The sequence below is a fragment of the Peromyscus californicus genome, unplaced genomic scaffold (genome assembly GCF_007827085.1).
Source record: "Peromyscus californicus insignis strain IS unplaced genomic scaffold, ASM782708v3 Scaffold_18__1_contigs__length_77618521, whole genome shotgun sequence".
In the NCBI taxonomy this organism is placed as follows: Eukaryota; Metazoa; Chordata; class Mammalia; order Rodentia; family Cricetidae; genus Peromyscus; species Peromyscus californicus.
The window spans coordinates 54,280,263-54,296,983 of record NW_026294480.1 but is presented as its reverse complement, the minus strand read 5'-3'; the positions used below and the strand labels follow the sequence as shown (position 1 = coordinate 54,296,983).

The window sequence follows — 16,721 nt, the reverse complement described above, 5'->3', positions numbered from 1 at the left end:
TCCCCTGAGGACAGGTGTGGTAGAAGGAGCATGAAAGCCCTGCTTTCGTGGCCGTGGACGCTGACCATACAGACAGATGTATTTGTGGACTTTCACTGAGCAGTACACGAAGCTCTTGGTTCACTTTTCAGAATGTACATTCTGTTTCAACCCTATCTCCACCGTGGCTTCCCACCTCCATCATCTGGGACTGAATTACTCCCAAGGTGAACAGAAGGCTCCCAAATTCATTGACATCATAGCCGGAGATGTCCATGAGTTGGGATGGTTTAGAAGTGGGAAGTTGTGATGAGCTGAGTTCACGTGAGGAGAGAGGAAGCTGGTGCTGATGTTGGGTTGTTAGATTTTTGTTTTGGTCCCATTGTGGTTTTTCCTCCAAGTCCCATGGGTCTATGGCCCTTTCTGGCCAACTCAAATGATCTCTATAACGAGTCATGCTATGTGGAGATAATTGAGGTGGGGATCAACGCCCAGGTTACAACCATGCCACACACACATCTTCACACTTGCTCAGCACTAGTGCCCATTCCCTTCTCCCTCAGTAGGATCCAGAACAAGCTCCAGGAGCTCACTAGAGCTTAGGGGCTGACTCAGATCTCTCTCAGGAGGCCTAGTGGGAGGGACTAAGGAAGTTGCTGGCCCCCAGTGGGTGATGGGATGAGGCTCCTAGGTGACTTTCCACATGACTGGCAGTGCAAGGAAAGAGGAAGAAGTCTCCCTGTGGGCTCCAGCAGGCAGGTTACAGCCAGGTGTCTGCATGGAGCAACCTCGGGGAGGCCCATGGGCATCCCAAGAGCCTACTAGAGGTTGACACCCAGAATCCAAGGCCAGCACACTGAATGGACATGTTCCTGTCCAGGCTCTCCTGGGTGGGTCAGCTAGCCATGAGAAAACAACATGGTCCAACGTGACAGTCCCCACATTCTGAAAACTTGAAAGGGAAATCCTTTGGATTGGGTCTGGACTCCTGGGGCTCAGCCTGGCCTGGCCTGAGGCTGCAAGGAGAAAAGCAAATAGGAAGGGTCATGGGGTGTGATTGGCTCCTGAGGTGGTGAAGGTTTCTTGGCTGCAGGGATTCTTGTCTGTTCCCACCCACCTCATTGCTGTGATGACTGATGCCCACCCTCTCCCTATGGCTCCCACTGGCCTCTCTCTCATGACCTGCTTTGCATGGTAAGCCGCTGTGCTCCAAAGCCGCTGTGCTCCACAGCTGCTGTGCTCCACAGCCTCAGGATTCCTCCCAGCTGTGCTCCACAGCCTCTGTGCTCCAAAGCTGCTGTGCTCCACAGCCTCAGGATTCCTCCCAACTGTGCTCCACAGTCTCTATGCTCCAAAGCCTCTGCACTCCACAGCCTCTGTGCTCCACAGCCTCGGAATTCCTCCCAACTGTGCTCCACAGCCTCAGGATTCCTCCCAACTGTGCTCCACAGCCTCTGTGCTCCACAACCCCAGGACTCCTCCCAGCTGTGCTCACTGGTGCCTCCCTTCTGAAACCTCTGCTTCTGTTCTTACCACCTTCACTCTCTGGTGTATGTTTCTCTGGCTTTCCATTTCCCTTTTCCTCCCCTCCCTGCAGATGCAGGATGCAGAGGAAGGCCAGCAGAGGGCAAGAGCCCTGGAGAGGACTCAGGAGGCAGATGAGTGCTTGCTCCCCACTGGTTGAAGGGCAGAGGAGTTCTGCTGGCTGTTGGTGCTCTCACCTATGGGGACAGGCTCACTCATGGCAGGAGTCTCTGTGGGAGCACTGGATGCATTGCAAATGCAAAGAGTGGGGTCCCCCCAGTTCTTCCAGACATCCAGACTACCCTCCTTACATGCCCTTTCTGGTCTTGCACCCATTTAGACTGACAGGTTGATAGGCAGGCAGATAGACAGAGACCAAGATGTAGCTGGAGAACATGGGATAAACACTCAATGCCGTGGACCATAGTACCTGGATGAAAGTATCGTATGGACTCTGAACCCAAGCCTCACTTTCTGTGAAGTCACCTTTCCCACGGCAGTCCATCAGGTATACTCCCCACCCCATTTTTTTTTCCACTCTCAAGTAAATCGAGGAAGCAGCTCATAAGCAATATTTCTTGTGCCTCCAAAAAGGACCACAACTGCTGGTTCCTGTTTGTGGCGACAATGATCTCAGCTGAGTGAATGGATGGAGGGCATGAGACTCACAAAGCTAATCGCACGACTTGAATTCAGTTCTCTCCGTAAGTGCGGGCATCTCTCGCAGAGTCCAGGCCTGCCCATTGAGCCCCAGCTCCCTCCCCTGAAGTCCAAGCATTCCTCACAGAGCCCAGGTCTGCCCACTGAGCCCTCCTTCTTCAGTAAGTACAGGCAGGCATGCTTCACAGAGCCTAGGCCTGCCCACTGAGCGCCAGCTCCATCTTCGGTAAAGGATGCTCACTCCGTTTTTCTCTGCTCCTACCCAGCCTTCCCACCCTCCTTCAAAAACAGACTGATTTATCTAAGACCTCGGCTGTTTCACAGTATTTTCAAAACAAATTAGCACTCTTCCTCCAGAGTTCCAGAGGTGACTACATCCAAGAGAGACAGGGCATGTAAACAAGAGTCCGATCTAACCATGGCCGGCAGCGCCGCGCTAAGCGGCTTCTTTTCCTTTTTCGTCCATCAGCAAAGATGGAGCTGGACTTGGCCCACTGCACAGAGCTCGGTGAGCAGTGCATAAATCTGCTTTTCGGTCGGTCGGGAGGAACTCGAAGAACCTGGAGTCAGCCAAGGAACTGTAGCAACGGTGGTTTCTCAAAGCAGCTAGGAAAAGCCAAAAGGCCTGGGTGACCAGCCACCATGCCCTTTGTGAAAGGCTGCAGGTTCCCTTTGGTTAGCACAGCAGCCCCAACTTTGCCCGGCTGAGAGTCGGCATGACATGATTTGTTCCTTTGGGGCCGTGTTGGTTCTGCAAGCCAGATACCAGAGGCTGCGGCTCAGGAGAGCCTGCGTTTGTTTGGACAGGACAGGGCCACTCAGGAGCTCCCATCTCAGTCAAGCTCCCAGAGCAGAGAGCATATCTGAGGAATTCTTTTCTGTAAAGATTTTCTTCCTTTCTTCCCCCCGCCCCCTCCTCCAACATTTTTGTTTAAGAGAAAATGAGATGTCTATCTTCTGTTTCCTTATTTTTTTTCAGGAAAGCGAAGGGTTGTTGACTTCCTCCCTCTCCCCTCCCTTCCTTCCTTCTTCCCGAAGGTACTCATCTGAGAAAAAGAGAACGAAGTATTGTTCCTGTTCTCTTTCTTAAGTCATTTGAAACACTGTCCCTGCGAGTTCCCTAAGTTCCCCTGCAATCTGTACACAAGAGAAAGAGGGAGAGAGAGAGAGGGAAAGGCAGAGACAGCCAGAGACCAGGTAAAGCGGTGGGGCTGCAGCTACTCAGCCCTCAGGAGCTGGTAAGTGACCACATAATCCTTTCTACCTTCATTTCAATGTCCTTGCGATGGAGGCTGACCCGGTATCTTCCACAGAAACCACTGGGCTGCTCTTTAATCAAAAGGTGTGACTGATGGATGGCCCAGAATGTAAACTCATGCCTCTTTGCAGAAGAGAATATGAATGCTTGGCAGAGCCGAGCCTGGCAGAACTGGAAATAGAATTGTATCGGGGCTGAGGAGGACGCTGTGTTAAATCTGAATGTTTTGGCACGGACAACTTGGTTGGGTTAACCAGGAGCCACTGGGACATGTGGTGTGCCCTACTGGTGGGATCACTGCTCCCCCGTGCTGCATCCTGGGAGCCCTCTCAGGGTGTCTGTTGGGAACTGCTATTTGCTAGGGGTTTTGTTGAATTGTCTGACGTGAGGCGCCCTTCTGCTTTTTTTATTTCTCTCCATTCTGTATTCCACCTTCCCAAAGAGAACTGCTCATGTGTGACTGTTGCTCTGCCACTGAAATGGGAGAAAAAGGAGGGGGCTGTCGCTCTGAAATGGTGCTGCATGTGGGGGGCTTATGGGAGGGGTCCCACATGTGGGTGAAATGTAAATGTACTGTCCACCGTCAATGGGGGGTGTCATGGGCTACCCAAAAGAAGGTGAAGATTCCAGGGCATGTAGCTTTAGTTTTGAAAATCGGCGTGTGACTGGAGCAGGAGGATTTAGATTGATGGCTGGTGTCAGGAGGAATGAAAAACGAAGGCATGGATGCAACTGAAAAACAGTCACTCGGAGCCTGCTTTTCTAAGTGCCAAACAGAACACAGCAAGGTAGCCGGGCGTAGTCACACAGTGCCACCAGCATTTAAACATCTCACTCTCTCCCACTGCATTTGTCAGAGAGGATAATGTTACCAAGAACTTAATATGGCACGCCATGAGGGAGCCAGGATCATGTTGTCAAAAACAGGTCATCAAGGTCAGGCCAAGACTGGGGCATGCATGGCTGCGGATACTAATAATTTAATCCAGTGAGGCGCTGGATGGGTAGAAGGCGATGACTATGCACACTTCTCAAACTACTCGTTTCTGTGGTATGTATGGGTTGGAATCCTCAGGGTATGAAGAGTGTAATAGAGGTAGCCAGCCATTTTAAGATTAATTTGGCCAGATTATGTTTTAACCATGATCAAGTAATTAATCTTTATTTGAAACTGAGCCATCATCTCAGTGAAGATGAGAAAATCTGATAGAACTGGGTGGTTAATATAGGGTTTGCTCCATTAACAGGCTTATTTTCCTTTGTTTTGAAAAAAATAAAATGCTTCCCCTTGAATTTCCATAAAACAAGCTACATGAGAGGCATGATGGGCAGTTGCCCACTTAAGGATGCAAATGAGTGTGTAACAGCAGTGACAAGCGGTGCCCAGCTCTCCCACCTCCTACCCTAGCCACCCTGTCCTCACACATCTCAGGGCAGCAGCTTCCAAGGCTGGTCGTCTTGGGCGTTTTGTGTTAGTTCTCGGCAATTGTGACCCCAGAAGAAATGCAGGGCTGCGCAGGATGACTTCTTTCGGTTTCATTTCTCCTGATATTATTAATGTTGTGTCCAATTAAAATACTAGCATGGGACTCTGCTTATTGAGAAGAGGCCTAAGATGTGATGTGATGGGAGACAAATGGCTTTGGGGTCACTCTGTTTAAAGACAAGTCAGGTAAAAATGGGGAGACCATGTTTACCACGTCCCTTCATGGTGGCCAAGACTAAGGAGCCGGAGTAGTGAAGTCATTGCCAGGATAGCTGTTGGATACTGTGGGGGTGGGCGGAAGCTCAGGAAAAAATCCTTCAGGGACATTAATTAGCCTAGGTCACTGCTACTCAATTTATCTCTTATTCAACTCCAAAGAGCCAGTTGGCATTTGTGGAAATTTCCAGAATGACTCTTCTTTAGGGACATCACAGGCTCCTTTTTGATATCATTAGGGAAATTCCAGTTTGGAATGATACAAGACTTCATCAGTTGATTTCTGCCAAAACGGTACCAATAACTAAATTACCAATGGCCAGTCTCATTTGGGGGTGTTAGGGGCTGAACTCACGGTGTGTGCTAGGTGCTTGTTCTTCCGCTGGTCCCTGCCCCACCTTCAATTAAATATAGTTTAGATCTGGTCATGGTATGTGTCCTACAGGGCTGTGTGTGCATGGGTGAGCCCAACAAGAGCGTGCAGAGTGTAAAAAGTACAGGCTGTAGCGATACAAATTGAGCTTGAATTTCAAATTTGTTGCCTGTTTTTTGTGGGGTTCAGGTCTGGTCTTTAAGTCTGTGTCTCTAATTGTCAAACTGTATTAATACAATATATCCTGAGGATTAAGTGGAGTTATGAATAAGAAACAGTGAGCACGCTGCTCGGAAGGTCACCGGCGTCAATCACTGTCAGCTGGGATTTTTTTTCAGAGCCATATATTAGTACTTAGGTAGCCTGTGTTTTGACAAATTGAGAGAATAGACTAAAATTCCCATTGTTTGGGTAATTATTCTTTCTCATTCATATACCAATGATTTAGCAGAAGGAATTATTTCTTACAGTTTTCAAGTTGGGCACACACCAAGTACACATATCCTGAACCTTGAATTCACCTGAAACAAAGGCTGATATTGTTGGACATGCTCATGTCCATCTTTTTTTTTTTCCTCTTTCTTTTGTGACAACGTTTTCTATGTAGTCTTGGCTATCCTGGAACTCACTCTGTAGACTAGGCTGGCCTCAAACTCATAAAGATCCTCCTGCCCCGGCTTCCCCAGTGCTGGGATTAAAGGCGTGCACACCAGCCGGCTGGCTGTCTCTCTTGATGACAGAAACTCGGACCTTAGCTGCGTGGAGTGACAGCTTCTTTCCAGCCTTCCCTGCTGGGAAAGGCTTCATTGGGACCAAACTTCTCCACTTAGATGCACGTGGGAAGGGAATCGAACGATGCTGCAGACATCTGCGCCTCCTCTCACCCACTTCCCCATGTTCAAGCTCTTCACTGTGGGTGACCTTTTCCCTGGCTGTGGAGGAGTACAGACACTCATTCTGAAGATGGTGGTGACTGTGTCATGACTTAGACAGAAGGACAAACAGGGGAAGGGACACGGAGTCGAGCTCCCTCTGCCTAAGCATTCCAGGAGCAAGCCCTCACTCTCAGACTCACCAGTAGGAAGGTCTCGGCCAGCACTGGGTGTGTGTATTGGGTGGGGGAGGAGGCATGCACGAACCAACTATTGTTCCTCTCTTGTTCTAAACTTCATAACCAGCATGTCTATTAGCTCATCAAGTAAAAATGATGCTTTTATTTAGCTCCCAAACTTCCTTCCACTTTCCGAAAAGAAAACATGGAGCGGCAAAAACAGCCCAGACTCTACCCCACAAGCCCAAGCCCTTGAGATTGATTCTCTAGGATAAAGGCTCTGTTACAATGGAGACTGGTACCCATACCACTGTGCTAAAGGTGCCTTTCAATGTGCCGTGGTGTTGGAGAAAAAAAAAACAGATTAGGTGCCAGAATACCTATGGTCTGATCCAACCTCGGCCACTCCCGAATGATGCCTTGGATGGCTGAAAGATGCAGATGGTTCTCACTTGTGTGGCCCTCTGTTTAGAGATGACGGGGCTGGACAAAACCAGTGACGGGAGTAAGTGAGAAGACCCACACGGGAGGGACTTGCTTCTGTCAATTGCCACGTGCCCAGGACTAGAACAGCAGCACATAGCATAAAATAGACGCATAATAAATATTTGTTGATTAGATGAATTATGAAAATGGGCCGTGCAGTGAAATGTGCTATCTTTATATAATGCCAAAGGAAGCAATTAATTAGTTAAGGGGGGAAAAACAGGTCAAGCTTTGGGCAAAGGGAGGGTCTGGCTAATCCCACACTGCCAGTTTGGCAGTTCCGCACTGGTGTTGACTGGAATTCTGTGGGCTTGTTCTACTGGTATGTATGGGGCTGCCGCACATGTATTACAGGGTCATGCTGGCAGGCAACCCACCTACGTGTTCATGGGAGATAAACATTTATCGGAGAGATACACTGGCAGACTATTGGTTGCACTTTATTTTCCGTTTGTTGTCTGGGCAGATGATGGGTTAACAAATTGTTTTTGGCAAGAGGGCGAGAATGACTATTTGTTTTCCTTCGACTGAAGAGCTACGAGCCAGGACTCGGCTTTGAGAGAATGAATGTAGCACTCTTGAGTTCACTGTGGGCAAGGCTGTGCATGCAAATGAAAGGGGTGCCCGGTCTGGTGAGAGACAGACTGCCGCCGTGGGGTGAGTTCAGGGAGGGAAATAGGAAGGCCCTGTTGGGTGCATTTCACTTAATTAAAATCTGTGAAGATAGGCCAAAAAAAAGGCTTGTGCCAGTCTTACATTTATTTGGCAAATTTAGTGGGGAAAGTGTGAATGTCTAATAGCAAGCTGAGATTGGGGGTGATGTTCATTACATTTGACAACCGCGTCCAGGTTTTCTACTGTTGTAGTAGAGCCTAAAAAAGCTCTGCCTGTCCGTGTTGATGAAGCCTGTCTCCTTAGAACCAGGGCCACACAAAGGCTGTTCTGGTCCAGTCCCGTTTCCTTCTATAGATTGTGGCCCCATGTTGACGTCAGTCTCTGTATCTGTGGATACCAAGTCAGAGCATGACAATGTAACCCGAGATCATGTTTGGGGTAGAGCCCATACCAGGTTTGGGGCCCTCCCGAGCTTCACCTGCATCAGAGCCTCCTGCAGGAGGCAGCAGGTGTCTTACCCTCCCATCTTTGACCCGGAGAAAGGCAGAGAAGCCAGAGAAAGTGCCGTACTTCCCCAAACTGAGCTTGCTGTGTTCAGCTTCCTCACTAAGAAAGGAAGAGCATCTGTAGCTGATACACCTTTAAAACTGGCACACCCCTTCAGGCAGGACCCCACAAATGTGACCGGAGGATCCCAACAAGACATCACCTAAAAGCCTGTTAGGAGAGTGGAGCCTCGGGCCCCACCCCAAACCTGCTGGATGAGACTCGGTCTTTCAGCCATTGAACCCCAAATCACAGTTCCACACAATTCTGCTACCTGTTCTAATCCAAGCAACACCAATAGGGGTTTGGCCTGCTGGACACAGGGTGAGGCAGGTCCCTGTTTCAAGGCATAACAAAACCATCAGAACTGTGACTCTGTTTGAGACAATGGGATTGTCCTTTAACAGTGGCATTTCCAGACTAGTCTCTGCTCCGTTCAGCTCAGGGCAACATTTGACTTGTATATTGTGGTATTGCCCAGCAAACAAATTCCGTCCCAAAGATCCCATTCCTGCAGGGTATTGCATTTCTGGTGTGTTTTAGGTGTCAAAAATCAAAGTCAGCCAGGGCAGATCCCTGGTTCTGGAAGATAGCAGGAATCTGGCATCCAGAAGCAAAGTTCAGCTCTGCTGGTTAACCAGTCAGCAGCTCAGGCTGGAGAAACTCAAAGGCCAGGCAGTGGTGAGGATGATTTGGGGAAACAAGACTTTGAAAAGGAGTTCTGCCTTTTCAGCAATCTGAGAACCAATTAAACAATACACTGATTTAATTTCCAGCACAGAAAAAGACATCTAAAATGAAAGAGAGAGAGAGAGAGAGAGAGAGAGAGAGAGAGGGAGGGAGGGAGGGAGGGAGAGAGAGAGAGAGAGAGAGAGAGAGAGAGAGAGAGAGAGAGAGAGAGAGAGAGAGAGAGAGAGAGAGAGAACTCTCTTTCAGTTTCTTATCTAGAAAGCTCCACAATGAGGACAAGAAATCCCCCGGTCAGCCCAGTGTCTCCGGGATTCTGTGTCCAGCATCAGAGCCAAAGGGGAGATGCCAGGACACACACCTCACACCCCTCGTGTAGAAACGTCTGCGGAAAGAATCTTTAGAGTTTCCTTTCTGCCGGGGACTCACCGTTCTCTCTCAGAACAGAAATCAAGAAGGGGCTATTGTTGGAGGGGTGGGGAAAGGAAACAGCGGAAGGAGCGAGGGAGAGCACCGGAAGAGCTGGTGCTTGCTGCAGCGGGGACCCAAGAGGGCCTCTGCCTGGAGGGACCCGGTGCCTTCTCCTCCCTCACTGCCCCCCTTCCATAGCAATGCAGGGAGCAGAGGAACTTCGGGTTTCAGCGGTCTCGTGGGGCAGCTCTTGCAGCAGGGCCGGCTACTGTTTCTTGCTGACTGATCTTCTAGTTCTGGCATCCCCCTCTAACCCCCAAAGTCCTGGGGGCAGGGCACAGAGCAGGATCTTCTAGTATTAAGATAAAAAAAAAATGTGTATCCTGACCCATTTGAATACTCTGGAGTTCTGCGCTTAGACTGTTGAGATGGGGGGTGGGGGTGTCCTGAAATACTGGAGGTGGATTTTGTGGGGTCAGAAGCATGCATAAAGGGCTAAGCTTCATTGGTAGGTTTTACAAGACAGGTCTACTGTGTGTCTATCGCCTTTTCGGCCCTCTAGAGAAGCTGGGAATGTGTATGCCTGTGGGTGTCTCCTCCCATGGGGCCCATAGCCCTCACAGTACACGGGCTGTTCCCCACACAATCTCTCGTGTCTGGTCATCCAGGCAGAGAACTTCAGAAAAAGATAATTCTCATGTCCTAGCTGCAGCTCAGGTCCCAGGTCTGAGCATGGAGGTTGAAGCCTAGGTTTTAGTACAGAAGGCCCTGCCCAACACTGCATTATTTGGAAGAAGGTAACCCCATTCCAGGTGTCTTCAAAACCTTTCCCTGCCCTAGGGCAGTATGGCATGACGTATACACTACCCTCTGGCTCTCCTGAGAGGAATATCAGTCTCGAGACTTTAGTGCATTCATTTGGGGAGAATGGTTCACGTGGAGCTCATCCCATTTCGTTGTCTGGATGTAAAGTGCTAAGTGTAATTGTTCTTCAATTGCTTTGGATGTCTTGGAAGGGAGAACTGGTTTAATTGATAAGATGCTGCCCTTTACTGGAGCTGCCACAGAGTCATACACATGTCTGTGTGAACACCCAGCCTATTCAAAATCACTGGCCTCCGTAGAAGACTTAAGAGCCCAAAGATTATCCGTAAGTTATTTATTTGACTAGAGGATATCGTATCTGAGAAGGTGGACCGATTCTTAGTGTTCTGTATGTCCAAACCACACCGTCTCCATGTGTTTTCCTTGGCACTTGAATTTCATCAGCATGAGGCACCAGGGAGAAGGTGACGGACGAGCCAATGGCTCCTAGAAACATTTCGTAAAGTGTTTCATCTGCCTACTGTGTGCAGCTGAGGAGAGAGTGGGAGTCATGCGAATTAGGCCCCTATTGGGGGGAAATAAACTGACAACATGCTGTGTTCCTTAAATTAAAATAAATTTCAAATAGACTGGGGACATCAAATGTTAAAAATGAAAACATTCGATGACTCTAAAACTACATAAACATGATGTCTTTTGAAAAATGAAAGAATGGGGGGGTGAAGATGGTTTAGGGGTTAAGGGGTTTTGCTGCTCTTGCAGAGGCCCCAAGCCCGGTTCTAGCCACGTCAGACTGCCCCTAACTGCCTGTAATTCCAGCTTGGGGGAATCTGACACCTCCTTCTGTTCTGCATGGTCACTGTGCTCATATGCACACTCCCCCACACACATAATTTACATTTTTTTTTCTAAGAATGGTATGGTGGCAAACACCTTTAATCCCAGCTCTTGGGAGGCAGAGGCAGAGAGATCTCTGTGAGTTCAAGGCCAGCCTGGTCTACATAAGGAGTTTCAGAAAACGGGGGCCACATAGTGAGACCCTGTATCAAAACATATCTCTTATCCTTAAATGAAAGAATACATTTTTAGAAAAAAAAATGAGAAATTTATGTTTTTGAATCCAAGATTAGGGAGGCTCTTTCCAGTCTGACCCAGAAGAAACCTTAGCATATATTATACATTTTGTTGCCGTTCAACAAAGGGCTTCTTCAGGGTCAAAACTCAATAAACAAACACAAACAGAATCAGGCAGGGTGGGGGGCCTCTGCAGAGTGGATCACAGAATGCCTAATGGAAACAAATTGGGGAAATAGCACAAAACACACACTTCACATAAAACGAAACACAGCTGACCTGTAAACATGTAAAAAGTGAACAATGCTCATCCCACTTCATAATAGGAAAATGCAAACTAAAACTCAGATGTCAGTTTCCACCCCCTTGATAAACCCAGATAAACGCATGGAGCACACTTGTGTCTGGACTCTGGTGTGACTTAAACACATCAGATTTCTAAAATAAAAAAAAAAATTGTAACCTTGGTTGGAAAAGGATGTCTTATCATCACATACACACACACACACACACACACACACACACACACACACACACACACACACACACCAGCAAAAGGAAAAATGGATAAATGGGATTTATCAAAACTAGAAACACTGTTCTTCAAGAAAAAGATACCACTAGAAAAATAAAATGTCAAAAACTAGGAGAAAATATTTTCAAAACATTTATCTGGTGAAGGCTTTATTTCCAGAATATATAAAGAACTATTTGAATTTCATAAGGATACACTAGCCCAACTGAAAATGGGGGACATTTTCTGAATGTATAAGTACAGAGGAAATATAAAACTGGAAAAGCCCTTGCTGCATTATGAGAATGCAGACTTGAATCCTGCAAGGATCCTCTGTGCACCTGGTTAAATGTTCCAAGAGCATGGAAAATGCTGACAGGGATATGCAGACTGGACTCTCCCTGTACAATGATGGTATGGATGGAAAGGGTTACTGATACTTTGGAAAACAGTATAGATATATACCCATCATATAATTCAACTTTGCTTCTAAAACAATACGTTTACGTGAAAACTTGACATATTCCCAATAGAATTGTTTGTAATAATTCCAAACTGAAAATAATTCAAAGGGCCATCAGTTGGTTAGTAGATACACTCTGGCGTGTTTATGCAACGGAATATGCTCAGGCATAGGGAAGGGGCTTCTGATACATGCCTTACTGTGGGTGAATCTCAGAATCATCCTCCATGTCAGAGGAGCCAGGCACAACATTATTGAAAGACACTGGCATACAAGAATTGCTGACAGCTTTTGTTTGCATGAAATTTCTAGAAGCACAAAATGATGGATACAGAAATTAGATTTGTGATTTTCTGGAGCTGGGGGTGGGAGTATTGAAGGACTGTTATGAAGTGTGAAGGAACATTTGAGATTGATGAAATTATTCTAAAGTTCGATTTTAGTGATAGTTGGACTTTCTAAAATGCATCACACTGAATATTTAAAAACACTTAATTTTGTACTTTGTAAATTATACCTCAGTAAAGTTGATTAAATAACAAGGCGGGGAGTATTATGAAAATCTCTATGTTCTCCTACAGGAATACTATCCAACCTGTATGGTTCAGGGAAAAGGCTCTGGTGCCTTGATGGGATATAATGAATCGTTTTTATAAGCAAATGGAAAACCAGAGTCTAGTTTCAATTTGCATAGAATATCTCTAGAAAGATATGGTAGACTTGCTAATAGAATTTGGCTTTGGGAAAGAGAGAGAGAAAGAAAGGAATCTTGAGCTCCAGGTCAGGTATACCAGGCCCCAACCCTAGGACCTTAGCCATGTGACAGAGTTGCTGTTCCTTCAAACGAAAAAATGGACAGGCTGGACCAGTAACGTCTAAGGATGCATCTGGTTTTAAGTTCTGTCGGGTTTTTTTTGTTTGTTTGTTTGTTTTTTGTTTTTGTTGTTGTTGTTATTGTTTTTTCGAGACAGGGTTTCTCTGTGTAGCTTTGAGTCTTTTCCTGGAACCAGGCTGGCTTCAAACTCACAGAGATCAGCCTGCTTCTGCCTTCCGAGTGCTGGGATTAAAGGCGTGCGCCACCACCGCCCGGCAAGTTCTGTTGTTCTTTAAGAATGACTTCATGGTTTTCTTTTCCTCTTATCATTCCATCACCAACTTGTCATGAAATGCCACATCTAAGGAGGGGCAAAGGTTCCTCGTTTATTAGTTCCCATCCTTTTGGCAACAGGAAAATCTGGGTGAGCTGGGAGCCTAGGAAGCCAGCAGGGTGCGGTGGCTAGACAGGATTCGGGAGTAGTCCCAACCGCATGCTAAGACTAGCTGGTAGAGGTGAACCACCGCCATCTTGCTTGCCCGCGCTGTAAGCACGCATCATTATCTCTCATATATCTTATGTATGGCAGGAGCTGGAAGGCATGGTGCTCTTTGAGTGCCAACTGAGAGGACCGATTCTTGGGACCACTTAGTGCAGTTAGGAACTCACACCTGAGTGCTGTGTGGGAATCCTTTGATTATGAAGTGGAACTGTCCTTGTTCATAAGACAGGTGCTTTCCTGAGGGTAGAGGAAAGAGAGGCCTCGAGTTCAGTTTGAGGACTCCTTAGCCCTGTGAACTGGACCTCCTTAGGTGGATGGGTTGACTTTGTGTGTGTGTGTGTGTGTGTGTGTGTGTGTGTGTGTGTGTGTGTGTGTGTGTGTTTCCAACAAGCCAATGGGAGAGGTTGCAATGTGTTCTGCCGTCCTTTAAGCTGATGTCACAGAGGAAAACGTCTTCTAGGAGTCCGTCCTTTGGCATCAATGCCGGCCTAGAACTGAGATAGATGTGATTGGAAGTTATGAGACTGCGGCATGGTGCGGAGGCTTGAGACCGTTAAGTTACCGTGAGTTTCAGTTTGCAAGCTGAAGGTTTCTTAAATTAGATAGGCATGAAATTAGATAGGCTATCAAACATTAATAGCATCGGGTAGCCTCCTCTCCACAGTAGTCATCCAGAAAATCTGAATATGTTTTCAAGTCCAATGGAAGCAAGCCATCAAGCCAAAAATCTCCTATCACCCGATGAGGTGTAAACTGCAGTTTTAGGCCACAGAGAGGAAACCATCCAAATACAGTTGGCTCTCTGTGGATGCCTGTGACTTCAAGCATCTTGGCCACACAATGCAATGCACCCTGCCCCACCACACGTCTTGCTGCAGAAGTATCTCTGATGCCTTTTAAGTGAGGTGAGTGTCCCCTGTGTGCCCGTGAGGCTACAGTGAGCCCCTTTGGCACACACATTTAGTGCTTTGCTCTAATGAACCCATCTTTCGAGGGTGTTTGTCATCCCTAACCACATGAAAACTAGACAGGCCGGGAACTGTATGGTAAAAACCATTTTTGTACTGTCCCAGACAGAAGCCCTCCGCATTCATCATGGTTTTACACTAATTCTGTGAGAGGCTTAAAACAACATCTCATGGCTCTGGAGAGATGGCTCAGAGGTTAAGAGCACTGGCTGTTCTTCCAGAGGTCCTGAGTTCAGTTCCCAACACCCGCATGATGGCTGCCAACCATCTAAAATGAGATCCAGTGCCCTCTTCCGGCATGCAGGCAGAACACTGTATACATAATAAATAATTAAATTGTTTTTTTTTTTTTTTTTTAAAAAAGAGTTTCTAGAAGGGTCCGAGACATCCAGAGCGTGGAAAGGTAAGAGAAGCTCTGATGTGGTGATGCACGTCTTTAATCCCAGTGCTCAGGATCTCTGAGTTCAAGGTCAGCCGAGTGATCTACAGAAAACAGCCAGGGCTATACTGGGAAACCCTGTCTCAAAGGAAAAACAAAAACAACATTTCATATCATCCCCACTTTAGAGATGGGGAAGCTGAGGCCCCGGGGACAGTGAGCACCTGGTCAGAGGTCAGCACAGTAGATCTCAGGATGTCAAGTTTCCATAGAGTATATCCGGGGTCAGGCTCCTAGTGCCTGCAAGCCAGCTGGTTGGGAAGGGTAAGTAGTTATAGTATTCAAACATGGTTGTATCATGGCAATTCGTCATCTAGAAATCAATGTAAAGATGTTGCGGAATTCAAAGTAGCTTTTATTTATTTTGTGGGTTTTTTTTTTCAGACTCATTCGGGATTTGTAAAATAGGTTTATTCTTCAAATTTGTCAAGTGTCCCCATGCTGAGAAGGCTGGGATCCACTCCTGGAACTAAACCCATAGTTTACTAGCACATGGTAGAGGGACCTTGGGGGAAGGATTCTGGTGACATTGAACTTTTCCACCTTTGTGTGTTTGATCAAAGTATTTGGAAGTATACATTATTTAATAATTCTTTCTTTTTTTCTTTTTATTTATTTTTTCATTTATTTTTATTTATTTATCCTTGTTTTTGGCTCTTTTTTTTTTTTTTTTTTAAAGATTTATTTATTATGTATACAATGTTCTGTTTGCATGTATCCCTGCAGTCCAGAAGAGGGCACCAGATCCCATTACAGATGGTTGTGAGCCACCATGTGGTTGCTGGGAATTGAACTCAGGACCTCTGGAAGAGCAGGCAGTGTGCTTAGCCTCTGAGCCATCTCTCCAGCCCCGTTTTTGGCTCTTTTGAGTCAGAGTTTCTCTGTGTAGCCCTGGCTGTCCTGGAACTCGCTCTGTAGACCAGGCTGGCCTCGAACTCACAGAGATCCTCCTGCCTCTGGCTCCCGAGTGCTGCATTAAAGGCCTGTGCCACGGCCACTGGCTAGTCTTGGTTATTATTGCCCTATTTCTCTCTTTACCAACAGTCTCCCAAGTCATAGTTCCCTCTTTTGTTGTCCATACGACCTTGGGCAACCTTCCAGCCTGTTCGTGTTTTAGTTCCTTCACTGAGAAAAGTGAAGAGAAGAACGTTACCGCCTAAGATGCTGTGACAGTCATCTGAACAAGCACATGTGATGTCTTTAACGCGGCCTGGTCACAGAGGAAACACTCAGCAAATGCTGGCTAGGCGCCGCTTGTCACTGCTTTTGACACACTCTTGAGGCCGAACAGACATTCTGGCATGGAGTTAACCAGAGAAAACACGAAGGAGGAAGCCGGGCAGCTGGAGATGGGCAGTTCCTCACCCACATTCCCTTGGCTCCAGCCAGGCAGTGAAGACAAGCTTCATGCAGATGCTCCATTTGTGGAGTGTGTGCTTGGGGGAGCTCAGGCTAGAGGATGGGCATGTTCCTGGATCTTCAGGCTCAGGCGCCTTCCCAGGTTCTTATCCCTAATGTGTTCGATGCATCAAAACCCACATGTCAGGGGCCGGCAGCTTGAGCTTGGGCCTAGAGCTTGTGTGAGGCACACTTTTCTCTCCATCACCAGTGGGTGCGAAAGGAAACAAGCCCACGAGCCCCTCTGCACCAGAGATGAGAGAAGCCAAGCGGTGCTGTATTGCCACAAACCAAACTGCTGAGGGTCGTGGTTATCAGAGGGCCAAGGGGAAGTGCCAGTGAACTTTCACCGCACGCTCGCTCTTTAGCCAGCTGATAATTTCGCTTCCAGATCATCTCACAGAGGGATATTTAACTTCATTATTATCAGCA

At 47.2% G+C, this 16,721-nt stretch overlaps 1 protein-coding gene across 2 annotated transcripts in view; it reads left to right on the top strand.

Moving 5' to 3' along the window:
* The first annotated feature begins 1,445 nt into the window (after positions 1–1,445).
* Znf366 (zinc finger protein 366) overlaps positions 1,446–16,721 on the top strand; it is a 63,456-nt gene continuing 48,180 nt past the window's right edge. The window contains exon 1 of one of the 2 annotated variants that reach the window (XM_052743453.1): positions 1,446–2,671. In XM_052743453.1, the coding sequence (XP_052599413.1) occupies positions 2,638–2,671 (34 nt within the window). In that variant the 5' untranslated portion in view covers positions 1,446–2,637. Of the gene's footprint in view, positions 3,402–16,721 lie in introns of both variants that reach the window. The other variant, XM_052743454.1, reaches the window with a different exon arrangement.